General features: G+C 43.9%; 1 protein-coding gene across 2 annotated transcripts in view; it reads left to right on the top strand.

Annotated features, from left to right (window-relative positions):
• The window catches only part of JARID2 (jumonji and AT-rich interaction domain containing 2), a 228,380-nt gene that overhangs the window by 198,652 nt on the left and 15,900 nt on the right, over positions 1–13,828 (top strand). For both annotated transcript variants that reach the window (XM_082046119.1, XM_082046120.1), the window contains exons 8-12: positions 1,162–1,661; positions 8,206–8,298; positions 8,731–8,849; positions 8,999–9,069; positions 9,907–10,021. In XM_082046119.1, coding sequence (XP_081902245.1) covers positions 1,162–1,661; positions 8,206–8,298; positions 8,731–8,849; positions 8,999–9,069; positions 9,907–10,021 — 898 coding nt within the window. The remainder of the gene's footprint in view (positions 1–1,161; positions 1,662–8,205; positions 8,299–8,730; positions 8,850–8,998; positions 9,070–9,906; positions 10,022–13,828) is intronic.

Raw genomic sequence — 13,828 nt, 5'->3', positions numbered from 1 at the left:
AATGCACTGTAGCTGTGTGTCCGACAGGAAATATTTACCATAACGTTGCTTCTTGCACTCCTCTGTTGTACAATAGCATTTCTAAGTGTTCTGAAATGGCTATGGCGTAATGGTTTTTTTGCTTTTCTCAAAGAAAAAGGGGAAGGAGAGACAATGCGGTGGCAGCGACATTGACACGAGTTTTGTATTAATTCTCTTTTTTCCTTCAGCAGTGCCCTATTGCATCGTAGGTGGTCTTTGGTCCATTTCTTCACTCTTTCTACTGATGATTTATTTCTGTGTTTTGGGAGTGTTTATGATGTTTCTTTTATTGTTCTTCATCCATTTGGCTACTTTTTATGCTGCAGTTTGAATAATCCTCCATTTTTATTTTTTGACTGGAGTGTGAAATGTGCTAGTCATCTTAAAACATACAAAAACATAATGGAGTATAAAATATGGATGGCCTCAAACCAAAGAATAATGTGTCTGGAACTTCTTTATGCAGTTACAGGCACCAACCCGAAACAACCCACCTCCTCCCTTGTGTTTTTTTTTAAGGATTTGTCTACCTGTAGTGAAATTAATGATGTTACTGTTGTCCTTTTAAAAACTAACTGTACTCAAAGTGTTGTGCAGACATTAGATAACCTATGTTTCACCTTCAGAAAGGATAGGTTTTTGTCTTTTAGATTTCCAGTACTCATCTCGATACTTATTTTGCTTCTGTCTGGTATAAACCAGATGCAGGACTGGTGATGGGCAATGGGAGGGTGGGAGTAGTGGAATTTTAAATAGCTGGGTAACTCTTGTCTCCCTGACTGTAATGACTGGGGAAAGACCGGTGTCAGGAGATAGCAGGGGGTGCTCTGAGAAGAGAAGGGAAGGAAACTTGAGGAGGAGAGCAAATATAACCATTGGGAAAACTATCACAAATAGCAAAATATGATCTACTGAAGGAATTAAGCTAGTAAGATGGTGCCACATGCCTGTCTTTAGCAGGAGGCATATGAGACAGGGACAATCCTGCTCTGGGGCCCAGGTGGCCAGAGCTGCACGGGTGGCACGTCCCAAATGTGCCCAGCCTGGCAGCATGCTTGACGCGAGCTGCCTGCAGCTTTCCTAACCTTGTCCTGTGTTTCCCTTTCCCCTCCTCTGCTGCCTGGCACACACGGACCCCAGGAGGCTGTGAGCTCGACCTGGCCTGCTTCGTCCAGCTGATCAACGAGATGGGGGGAATGCAGCAAGTGACTGACCTCAAGAAATGGAACAAGCTGGCAGACATGCTGCGCATCCCCAAAACTGCACAGGACAGGCTGGCCAAGCTGCAAGAAGCCTACTGCCAGTACTTGCTCTCCTACGACTCCCTCTCCCCCGAGGAGCACAAGAAACTGGAGAAGGAGGTCTTGCTGGAAAAGGAAATCTTGGAGAAGAGGAAAGGACCTTTGGAGGGACATTCGGAGAATGCCTACAGGTTCCATTCCTTGCCCCGGTTTGAGCCCAAAAACGGACTCATCAACGGCGTGGTTCACAAAAATGGCTTCCGCAACAAGTTAAAAGAGGTCGACGTCCCACTGAAGACGGGCAGGCGGCGGCTCTTCGCTCAGGAAAAGGAGACCACAAAGGAGGATGAGGAGGAGGAAGAGGGAGTCCTTAGCGACTTACACAAGTGTATATACAAGGTAATGAGGTGGGCTCTGACGATTTTGTTTTGCAGAACTGATGGTGCTGTCGTCTGGCTGGCATCTGGATGCAAACCCAGACGGCTCGGCGGAGCCGATGGGCTGCAGCGCCACCCGCAAAGTAGCGCAGCCAGCAGCTATTGCAGCTGGGCGGTCTGGTGGCTTTATCCTCATCTGCCTGGCTCTTGCAGGATGTCTGGAAAAACTGGAAGGTGTTATTGTCATAACGAGATGCATTGGGCTCTGCCATGCTTCAGCTCCTTTTAAGAGGTTCCCTGAATAGCTCTGCCCAGTTATACTTGCAGTCACAGTTTTTATTTTCATTTTCTAGTGACATTTAAAGTAATTTTCTGGTTTCTCATTCTTGCAAGTCTCTTGTTGAGTGAAGTAGTGCTCCGCATCAAAACTAACATCACTAGAAATACTACTACTTTTAGAAACGGCAAATTGAAGTGCAAACAATATTTTCATCCAGGGTGCCAGATTTTGCTCAGCATTAACAGTCACATGGACACTTAGTCTTCCACATATCAAGTACATCCATTTACGAAGGAATGCTGACTCTTTCGCAGTATTTTATTTGGCAGTCTCCTCCTCTGGAGCAGGACTTGGCACTGCAACTCACAGTGCAATTTTGAGTTGTGCTGAATTGTGTAGCTGTGCTCTGAGAGAAATGTAGTGTTGAGTGTCTGTGCCCAGTATAGGAATATGCTGTTCTTCCCCTTCCAATCTCACTTGCATCACCAGGAAATAAAGCCAGATACCCCAAAGTGGCTTATTGTTAAGCTATTTAGGGACTGCATGAGCTCATGACTTCAGCTTTAAAAGCTTGCTTCAGGTTTCTTTTGCAGCCTGTTACGATTTGTCAGCACAGAAATTCTTTTACTCGGGGTCTCCAGCCTCAATTCCACCTATGAAAAGCAATCTCTTTGCAGTGCTGCTGTTGGAGAGAAGCTTATCTAATGACAGCAGCTTCTGTGAATGGTGAAGTGGCATTTTGGTGCTTAATATCCTGTGCTTAATGATGTTAAATGAAAAATTTTATACTACTTACCCCCTGAGGGGAGACCTTATTGCTGTCTACAACTACCTGAAAGGAGGTTGTAGCATGGAGGGTGTTGTTCTCTTCTCCCAAGCAGCAAGTGATAGGACAAGAGGAAATGGCCTCAAGTTGTGCCAGGGAAGGTTTAGATTGGATATTAGGAAAAAATTCTTCACAGAAAGTGTTGTCAGGCGTTGGAACAGGCTGCCCAGGGAAGCGGTGGAGTCACCATCCCTGGAGGTGTTCAAAAGGCATTTAGACGAGGTTCTTAGGGACATGGTTTCGTGCTAGAGTTAGCTTATGGTTGGACTCAGTGATCCTAAGGGTCTCCTCCAACCAAAATGATTCTATGATTCTATGACTGCTGTGTGAACAATCTCAAACTTGGTGGGGAAATGCCTCCATCTTCTTTTCCAGTGCAAGTCCCAAGTTAAAGTTTAGAAGATAAGTAACTCAAAAAGTAAGACTGAGATTTGTGAGAAGTATCCTGATCACACTTAGAAAATAAAAAAAGGCAGGCAAGCGAAGCACAGGAAGTGTAACCAGCCTGAGTCTGCTGAGCCTCAGGCCTTTACTCCAAAAGGCTGAGAGCGCCCAAATTGCTGCTGCTGCTGCCCAAGAAGCACTGGTAGTACTGACAGCCTCAGACCCTGTATGAGTCCAACAATACCTGGTAGAAATATTTGGACCATGAATTTTAAATCATTATAACTATGCTCAAACACATAGGAACCATTATGATCAACACATTTTTGCCAATGAGAAATAAGTTTGTTTATTCCTGCAGCATAAAAATCTGTGTTTCAGGATTCTACAAACTCTTGGAAAACATTTTCTGCATCCTGCTGCTTGTAGAGGCATTTTCCCCGCAAAAAGTTGTTGAGATGCTTGAGAAGTGGTAGCTAGTTGGCGAGAGGTCCAGTGAATATTGCGGATGAGGCAAAACTTCATAGCCCCATTCTTTCAACTTTTGAAGCATTGGTTGTGCGATGTGCAGTCAGGTGTCGTTGCGGAGAAGAATTGGGCCCTTTCTATTGACTGATGCCAGATGCAGGTGTTATGGTTTTCAGTGCATCTCACTGATTTGCTGAGCATCCTTCTCAGCTGGAATGTTTTTGCCAGAATTCAGAAAGCTGTAGTGGATCAAACTGGCAGCAGACCACCAAACAATGACTATGACCTTTTTTGGTCCAGGTTTGGCTTTCAGAAGTGCTTTGGAGGTTCTTCTCGATCCAGCCACTGAGCTGGTCGTCACTGGTTGTCATATAAAATCATCTTTTTGTTGCACGTCACAGTCTGAATGAGAAATGGTTCATTCTTGTTGCATAGAATAAGAGAAGATCACACTTCAAAATGATGATTTGTTTTTCAGTCAGCTCCTGAGGCTTGTTGAGCTTTTTCACCTTTCCAGTTTGCTTCAAATGCTGAATGACTTGATGGTTGATGTTGAGTTCTTCTCCAACTTCTCATGTAGCTGTAAGAGGATCAGCTTCGATGATGGCTCTCCATTGGTCATTGTCACGTTCCAGTGGCCGGCCACTACACCTCCTCATCTTCAAGGCTCTTGTCCCCTTCACAAAACTTCTTGAACCACCATGGCACTTTGGGTTCATTAGCAGTTCCTGGGCCAAGTGTGTTGTTGATGTGGCAACTTGTCTCCGCTGCTTTACGACCCATTTTGAACTCGAATACGAAAATCATTCCAGTTTGTTTTTTGTCTAACATCATTTCCATAGAATACAGTAATAGTAAAATAAACAGCAAGTAATAAGTCAGTAGCAAAAAAACATGAAGCGAGAAAAGCGCATGAGAATGGTGTATAACATAACCACATTTATTTAAGAATGGATTCCAGTATCAAACAGCAAATTTCAACAATGCAAAAACAGCAGTTCCTTTTGCACCACCCTAATATTTCTGTTCCGAGCACAGGAGCTGTTAGAGATGAGCACGGCTGAGCCTGCAGGCTGGTGCTCTCCCCACCCTCCAAAGCAGCTGCAGCACGTGGAGCTGCTCAGGCAGCACCTCTGGGTGCCCACCCTGGTGCCAGTGGCTTCCCGGCCACCGGAGCTTGCTCATTTGAGTCCTGTCCCACGCTCATCTGTGGCGGGGAGTAAACAGGTGGAAGCGATTCTGCGGAGGGTTTCTGGAGAGATCCCTGCTGTGGGGCGCTCTGTGGGACGCCTGGTCAGTCTGAGTGCAGAGGGAGGTGCGTAGCTTCATTTTCACAGCACTGGGGGGAAAGTCCTGTAGAAGGACTGAGGCGTGAGAACTGTTTACGTCACTTAGAGCAAGCCTCAAAATGTAGAAATAAGAAATTATGCAGCAATCCTGATGCATCAGAGTAACCCACAAGACTTTTAAAATGACTGCAGTTAATCAGTAGGCTTTAGGTAAGGTGGTGCTGGCTTATGGATTTAAGCAGAGAGTACTTTCTGGCGTTTTATGAAACAAGCCTTTTAATCCTGCATTTTCTGTTTTTCTTGAATGAGGGTACCCTTGTGTGTGTGTGTCTGTGGAGGGGACAGTGTTCTTTACCTATTAGTATGTTTCTGAGAAAATCTGAAATTAGTTTAACAGAACATGTCCTCATGTTGCAGTTTCCACAGATGATGGGATTGTAATGGTTCCTTTCTAAAGGACATTGCTAATTCTAATTAAAAATAAGACACACCCCCCCACACCTCTCTGATAAATGCCCAGGTCAATAGATTGAGGGCTGGTGGAGAACACCATAATCATATGGCTGTAGTCCAGTTTAGGCCATGAATGAAGTATGTGTTTCAGACCCCAAAAAGACCATATATTTGGGATTTCAGACAGTAATTTCTGCAGTCAGCATGTGCTTGAGCTGGAACGCATTTTTAGAGAAAGACATCCAGTCTTCCTGGATCAGTTCCCACCGTATCGCATGTCAAGGTTAGCGTAAATCGCCTTTGTGTTTGGCTGACTTTCTGACAGGGCTCCCAAATTATTTTCAGTGTTACTCCTTTCCAGGCCATAAGGCCTGTTGTGCTTTTAAGTGTGTGCTGCAGGGTGCGCTTGCTTGCTTCTGGCAAGTAGCAAGTGATCGAACGAGAGGAAAGGGCCTCAAGTTGTACCAGGGAAGGTTCAGATTGGATATTAGGAAAAAATTCTTCATGGAAATGGTTGTCAGGCATTGGAACAGGCTGCCCAGGGAAGCGGTGGAGTCACCATCCCTGGAGGTGTTTTAATAGACGAGGTTCTTAGGGACACGGTTTAGTGCCAGAGTTAGGTTGATGGATGGACTTGATGATCTTGAGGGTATCTTCCAACCAAAATGAATATATGATTCTGTGATTCTTTACTCCTAGTCTCTGTTTTCTGCCCCTATTTATGGTTGCTTTAATGTCTTTAACACATTGCAGTGTCCTCTGTGCCTTCCCTCCAGGCTTGGAGGTGGTGGTGTTGCTCGGAGTGGGCTCTCATGACCAACACAGAGGCCATGGAGAAGAATCGGCGGAGGAAATAAGCAATTTTATTCCTTAAACCTTCCTGTGTCATATTGTTGCAGCAACAGAGACTCTGCTCCCATGACAGTTGTTGAACTGTTGAGATATTTTTGAAAGCTTTGACAAGGATGTTTTACTCTTCAGCAGTTCATCTTGTGTTCTGATTAAAATGCTCCATTACAGGATTTTAAATTATTTTCTGAGTTGGCATCAGAAAATTTTACATTATCCCTCAGATTAAGAAAACCAACCAAAAAGTTTTAGGAGACTAAAAAGATGCCAAATTCTTGACAGAGGAAGAAGAGGATATATGCAGTTTTAAAGGGCTAAGCTGTTCAGGTTTTCTACTTTCTTTTTTCTTACTTGCTGCATATCAGAAAATTGAAAGGACATGGTCAGTCTTGGAAGATGAGTTCTTAGTCTTATTTTTCTGTGGTGAGAGGAAGAGGCAAGTAACTGAAATGAGGAGGCTGCTGCAGAGCGCGTGTTGGTTTGTGAGCGGTGAAGTCCGTGTTCACGTGTGCCGACCGCTGGTGCGGGCCCCGCGTTTTACGAGAGGTTTTGTTGTAAAGGCTGCCTCAATAAATGATTCATGAGGGCATTAAAAGATGATGGAAATTGCTTATTGTATCGTGGAGCATCCAGCTCTGAGCTTTATGGGAATCAGAGGGCCCCAGGCCCTGGGCATTTCGCAAACTTTTTTGCTGCAGCTAATTACGCTGCATTCAATTAAAAAAGTGACAATGTTACAGCCATAAGAGCATGGCAAAGTGATAGACTTGGCCTCTAGGGGAAAAGATGCTCATAGAGTTGTTTCTGGTTTACCCTTGGGCATAGTTCTCCTATAAATTAAGCACAAGAAAAGACTGAGGTGGTTTGGCAGATCTGTTTCATAATTGGCAAACTAGAATGGTAATAGTCCGAGTAATAAAATGTTCATTTATGTGGAGTTTTTAAATCTGTGGTTACTCAGATGGGCAACCAGTGGACACGGTGGGAGTTGGAGGAAGGAGCGATAGATCTGGTGAGAGGGAAAAGATATTTTCAACGTCACGCTTGCAGAGCGATGCTGAAGTCTCTGCCTGCAGCAATGGCCACAAAGCAGCCCAGCCACAGCAGCCAGCGTGGCCTTGCCGGCTCTCACGGCTTCCCAGCATGGTTCTTCTGCCCTGGAGTAGATTAGGTCCCTGTCTGGACATACCAGTATGTCTGGGCTGAAAGGAGCAAGTGTGTTGTTGTGCTCCTGCCTTCAAAGCCTTCAGGGGCTTCTGCTTCCCAGAGCATCTGGTTATGTGTGAAAAGAGGTATGCAGAAACTTAGGTAGAGTTCAAGCAGAAAACCAAGTCAGATGGTCTTGTCATACAGCTCCTGCAGCAGTGCTGAGAAAGGTGCGCTCATGTGGCCATTTTACCATGTTTTACTTTTCTGAGCCTTGTAATAACAGGTCCTGGTTCCTTGCATTTGAACTGCTTTTATTGAATTGAGCATAACTAGTTTTTGTAAGCAAGTAACTACAGTAATCTCAATAAACTCTACTTTTTGTGATGCAGTTCGGTCATATACAACACTAGTTTGATGCTGAATGTTTCTGTGAATTTCCCAAGTTTTTCACCTGTTTCTCTGCATAGAGTGTGGTCCTTTGATCACATATGGGATTTGATTGTAAAATCCAGGTAGGGTTGCCTACTGTTTCCCTTGCAACTGTCATAGAAAGCTGGGCCATGTCCATCTTCTGTCTTTATCAAACACAGAGCATCGTGCTGGACAAAGCAGTGTACATGGCCTGCTGGGAACACACAGTTGGCCTTTTAGATGTTTGATTTGGTGATTCATTGTGAATTTCTTTTATCTTTCGAGATATTTTCCCTCAGATAAGGAATGAGCTTTAGACCCACATGTGTTCTGGAGACATTGTCTTCTTTCCCTCGTCTTGATCTAGTATTCAGTATGTAAGGAAAAGAGTGAAGCCAAGAGGAATAGAGGCGCATTTTTCTATTTTCGCTTTTAATTTTACTTTCTTTTTCCACAGGGTAGGTCTGTTTCTTTAACAACCTTCTACCGAACAGCAAGAAACATCATGAACATGTGCTTCACGAAGGAGCCTACAGTAGCCGAAGTAGAGGTGAGACCAACATAAGAGGTGGTAAAAGTTTTTATTTCAGAGGATTAAGTGTGGAGATTCAGTATAGTTGACATGGGGGCATTACTATGAGCAGTTTAAGGCTGTCTGGTGTGGAAGAAAAATAAATGGTTAGGTAGAGATGGTTACTGATTCTTCCTTTTAAAATTTTTTGACATCTTTAATAAAGGTGTTGATCAATTGAGGGAGAGAAAGAAGTCTTAATCTGTCTTGTGCTGAAGGACAGGAGCCAAGAAGGTCTGTCTTTCCAACTCATTGTCACTTCTAAGCATTTGTATTCTTATTTTCAAGCAGTGTTTCGTGTTGGATTACACTGAAGTCACGAAAGCCCTGTAAATTTCTGGGGTTTATATTTTAATGACAGAAGTCTTGTTCGGTGACTTAAAAATGCGTTTCTGCTTTCTCTCACTATAGCAAGAATACTGGCGGTTAGTGGAACAGAAAGATTGCCACGTAGCAGTGCATTGTGGAAAAGTAGATACCAACACCCACGGGAGCGGCTTTCCCGTGGGAAAATCTGAACCATTTTCAAGGTAGGATCACCAGATCTACCCATTTTTGTTGACTTGTGCCAGCTGCCCTGTTGGGGTGAGCGGAGGTGGGAGCACGAGGCTGGCAGGGCAGCGTGGTGCTGGGGATTCGGTGCTGACGTGTGTCTGCCTCTGTGTCGCCCCTTGAACAGGCATGGGTGGAACCTCACAGTCCTTCCTAATAATACAGGATCCATCCTGCGACATCTTGGTGCTGTGCCTGGTAAGCAAGTCTCTCTTCTATATCTCCAGCAGGTCTAAGTGTCTTCTCAATGTGGTGGTGTAGTCACCAAAGTCTTCTGCCTCTTTCTGGCCCCTCTGTTTGCCAGCTGACTGGGTAGACATGTGGTTGTACATAGCAGATGGTATTTAAAGGAATGAAAGCAGGCATGCAATTAAGAATTAATTAATAGTTGAGACCGTATACCTGGGAGGAAACGGTTGTGCTTGCAGTACCCCTTTCTGGTATTGCCAGTACATCTGTGTTCTTACTTTGTGTTGGAGCGATGAAGGACAGAGCCGTGCAGCCTCCTTACTTGCAAACGTAGGCTCTAGCGCTGGGGGAAACAGCACATGAGTTTTCCAAATGAATTGTCATGAGTGCTCCAGCTGCACATGTACCTTTTCAATTTATTGCTGGAAATGTTAGCTGAAAGCAAAATTCAGTCACCTGTGCAGGTATTAAGCAGCTGGGAAACAGGATACATGTTTACAAGTATGTCTGCACCTGACAACATGAAGCAACCTCCTCTGATCAGTGGCATTGGGCTCAAATTATGGGTATTTGTGGATTTTCTAAAGAATAAAAAAATTTTACAGCTATTAGAAAACAAGTATGTTCCAGGGCACTGTAATTAGCTGTAGATATTTTGTTAGTGGAAAAAGCTAAATTTGTTAAATTATTCTCTGTGTGTTAAATTATTCTCTATTTGGTAGGAAGACTTAAAACTTAAGAGTCAACTTGCAAGTAGGACAAGATTTTCAACTGAAGTGCCCTCAAACTGTCTAGTAATTAGAAACCGCAGTTACTCAAAACTCATTTTCAATCTCTTTGTTTTAGGAGTGACAATTCCTTGGCTAAATATTGGCATGGTCTTTTCTACCTCATGCTGGTCTCGAGACCAAAATCACCTTCCATACATTGACTACTTACACACTGGTGCTGATTGCATTTGGTAGGTATTCCTGTGTTTTGTTTTCTTCGCCTTCACTGCAGTGCCTGTCTGTAGGGTGGTGGTGACAGCAGCTTGTGTAGTACCTTTTGGATGAATGAATCTCGCCTAGAAGGTCCAGTGTGTGTGATCACAATTTTAACAGGAAAAGGTAGTATAAGCATAAGTGATGAAACTCCCTTTCCTGGAAGGAAAGTTTCACTTTAATCTTCCACGCTCTATTCTGAGATTGCTAAATAGCAATAAACTGTTTCTGCCTGCCATGGAAGCCAGCTGACAGCTAGTCAAGGTGGGCTTTCTTTAGGCTGTCAGAGAGACACTTGTCAAGCCAGCTCCATATTGCCACTTGTAAAATGATTGAATCCATGCTCTGACTAAACGGGCACTGCTCTCCTATTTTGCGCAAAATACCTTGAACTGTGTATCTACCTAGTATTTTTTCTCAAAAGATTATTTTTCATTATCATATGTAATAATTTTTAATATGATTACACGCATCATTCTAGGGTCTTGATGTGGACATCACCAGTTAGTTGCTATATACATTTCACATTTTGTAGGCACATCATGCAAATAGACTTATAAATGGTTTTGAACATGGTGATTCCTTCCTGAATTCAGTGCATATGTATTACTGATGAGTTAGATTGCAATGGAAATGCAACAGCTGATGGAGGGATTAGAGGAAGCAGTTGCTGCTGGCGTGTCTCGTGCCTTTCTGCCGCCTTCCTGTGATATTGGTGTTATTACCCAAGAGGATCATCAGTGAGAACAATGAATAATAAGCTATGTAACTTTATTTCTTGAGCAGAAAAAATGCAATTTACGGAGAAGAAAAGGTTATTTAAATGGTGTCCCCCTGCAAAGGTGAGAAGCTGGTTCCCTTTCAGCAGTTCCAGCTGTTCCCCTCTTGAACTCTGAGCTGCAGGAGCCTTTGGCTCTCCCGGAGAAGGACTGCAGGTCCCCCTTTGCATCCAGGAGTCCTCATGGTGGCAGTGGCAGTGTCAGCTGCTCTTGATTCACATGCAGGGTGTGTACTTCTGTCCTCTACCTTAAACTTCAGCATTTTTCAGCTGGTGCTGGTCTCAAGGGTGCTGACCCGGCTGAAACTGGGAAAGCACATGACCCAGAAAAATTATTTGAAATTGTGAAGGAAAACGTTAAAGCAGGAGCTCCTCTCTCTAAATATATTAAGTGAGAGAAATTTTCTGTATGTGATCATGCCAAGGGGTAAAGGTAAATGTTGGATTATGCTGCAGACCTGAGAGTTTGTCACTTTCTGTCATGGGCATTTCATGGCTCCTTTTCCCTCTTCTGTGAATCAGAATCTTTTATAATAATATACTATCAGGACAAATTGCTGAGCAAGTTACATTGTCCTCGACCTTAGGTGAGTTGTTTCTCTCTGACATTCACCTAGTTTTAAATGACAGTAAATTCCACAGAGAAGACATTCAGGAATCCTCTAATTAAGTTCTGAGGCCACTCTTCATACTGTGTGTGTCAAAATGTGCCTTTTGACATTTTAAGGGCTTGAATGCAGCCAGCCAAAGTTTTAGGAAAGGCTACTATTCCTGTTTTTCCAAGCCAAGAAGAATAAAACCAAAGAAGCTATTTGCTTTTTCATGATGGGCTTACTCATACACATAAGTACATAGCTTCAGGTGTACTTGTGATGATTGCCTTGATGGGACATGGATAGTAAACAGGAACAACTCGTAAGAAGGAAGAAGTGAAACTCCTTTGTGTGTAAAAGCTGTTCTTAGGCAGGGCTGCCAGGCTGCAGTGTCAGGCCTATAGCATTCATTATTAACTTATTACACCTTCTAATATTGAAATGAAGTACCCAACTTTATTGAGGAGAAGATTTAATTTAATAACTGTAGGTCTGGCACAATATCTTGAGTAGCTCTGACAGCATTGTTTTCAGTGGCTGCTTCAACGAAAGCAAAGCAGGCCACTGGGTACTGGAGCCCTCCTCTGTCTTGCAAAGTCCACCCAGCATCCAGACATCTTCTCTTCCAAGGAGACATCCCCGTGGTACTAAAATTAGTAGTGTTTCATTTACCTGTGGATCACTCAGGTCACTCTCTCATCTCTCAGGTTTTATCTCCTGAAGGGTAAGCAGGGGAGAACTCAGTTTTCACGCAGGGCAGAGGTCAGTGATCTAACCTTTTTATTCTGGAGGGATCCTCAGTGCCCATTAAAAGAGAGAAGAAAATCTTATTCTGCTCGAGACACTCAGAAGTCTATAGTGGCTGCCCGCTTCCCATCTTTATAGGTACATGGAGAATTGCAAATGAGTGAAACTGCAGCATAATCCACAGTTGCAAAGGGTCTCCCTTCCCCTCAGTCCTGCCAGTAGCTGGATGATCCCAGGGGCTTCTGTGCTGACCCTCCTCTTCACACCTCCTTCCTGGGCCTTTTCCTGGGCCCGGCTTGTGAGGTTCTGCATGCTTGAATCTTTTGACTGCTCCCACTTTGCTTTCTGACTCTAAAATTAGAGTGGACTCTGTTGCATTCTGGATTTGAATTTAAAATATTGTCATCACCATTTAAAACCTGTTACTATAGTGCAACTAGAGTAATACTCCAGCTGTTCTGCAGCTGTCACTGTTAGCAACACAGGTACTGCAACGTATTCGATACACAGCATGCATTTAAAATTGCCGTTGTGACTTGATCCTTACCAAGACGAGGTTCTTCCACTTCACCTCTCTGTAACCTTAGGATTTATGAGCAAGGTCTTAATCGTTGTCAATATCTATGCCAGGAGTCAGTCTATGTACCCCTGAGCAGCCAGCTCATTAGAGCCCGTGTTGTGGCTACAGTGAGCTGTATGAGTAGATAATGTCATCTCTTCTGGTTCTTGGCTTGAAGATCAACAAAGACAAGTCAAAATCATCATCAGTACAGTGAGCAGTAAGGAGACCTTCAAATCTCAGCAAATACAGCCTCCTACAGACTCAGCAAACAGTGTCTGTATGATGCATATGGAGTTAATATTAGCGCACATTATAAGCAAATATCCTGACAAAGTCTGTAAGGCCAGCAGAACACTTTATGAAATTGGTGGAGAGATCGGATGAATGACAAGAAAACTGCACTCTTTACCCAGAATCTTTCCAGATTCATTGTCTTGTTGCCAAGTTTGGAAAAATGGCTCTGTGTGTGTGCATGTGTCTTGGGTTGGGGCAGATGGGCGCCAGGCTGCAGTCTGACTGCTTAAAATGAACGGAAATAAGTAAGAGTAAATCTGGAGATGCTGTTTATTTGCCTGAGCATAATGAATGCAAATCAAGTAATGCTGCAGATAAAGCCCAGTGTGGCAGCAACTCAGGGCAGATGTGGGAATACCAGGATTTGCATTGTTTCCCACCAAGCTTTGCTGCTCAGTTTGTAGTCGTCAGGTACCAACTACCAGATCTCAGGAATGGGTGTCTCCTGGGTGGACGTAAACCATTACCCTTCTGTCAGGGTGCAAGCAAGACTAGCGGTGAATTCTCATCGTATCGCCTCCCTGCATCCAGGAAAATAGCAGTTCTCTGGGCGTGTGAAGCTAAAACCTGAGATTTCTATGTTATTTCTTGTCATTTCTGCGTCACTGCTGGCAGTGAGCACAGAGAGGAGAGAGCAGCTTCTTTGGCTTCTAGAGGAGAGGAGGATGTGCAGCTCGGGGCATAAACCAGCCGTGTTTTGAATCTCTCTTGCTGCTTTGGCTGTTCTTAGTCAGGTCTTTGTTCTGTTGCGAGGAAGAGGAGGGATGTGGGATTTGTTTAATAAGCGAGGGAGGAAGGTCTTAGGATACTT

This window comes from Streptopelia decaocto (assembly GCF_964273445.1).
Source record: "Streptopelia decaocto genome assembly, chromosome: 2".
NCBI lineage: Eukaryota > Metazoa > Chordata > Aves > Columbiformes > Columbidae > Streptopelia > Streptopelia decaocto.
This window is presented reverse-complemented; position numbering and strand designations above follow the sequence as displayed.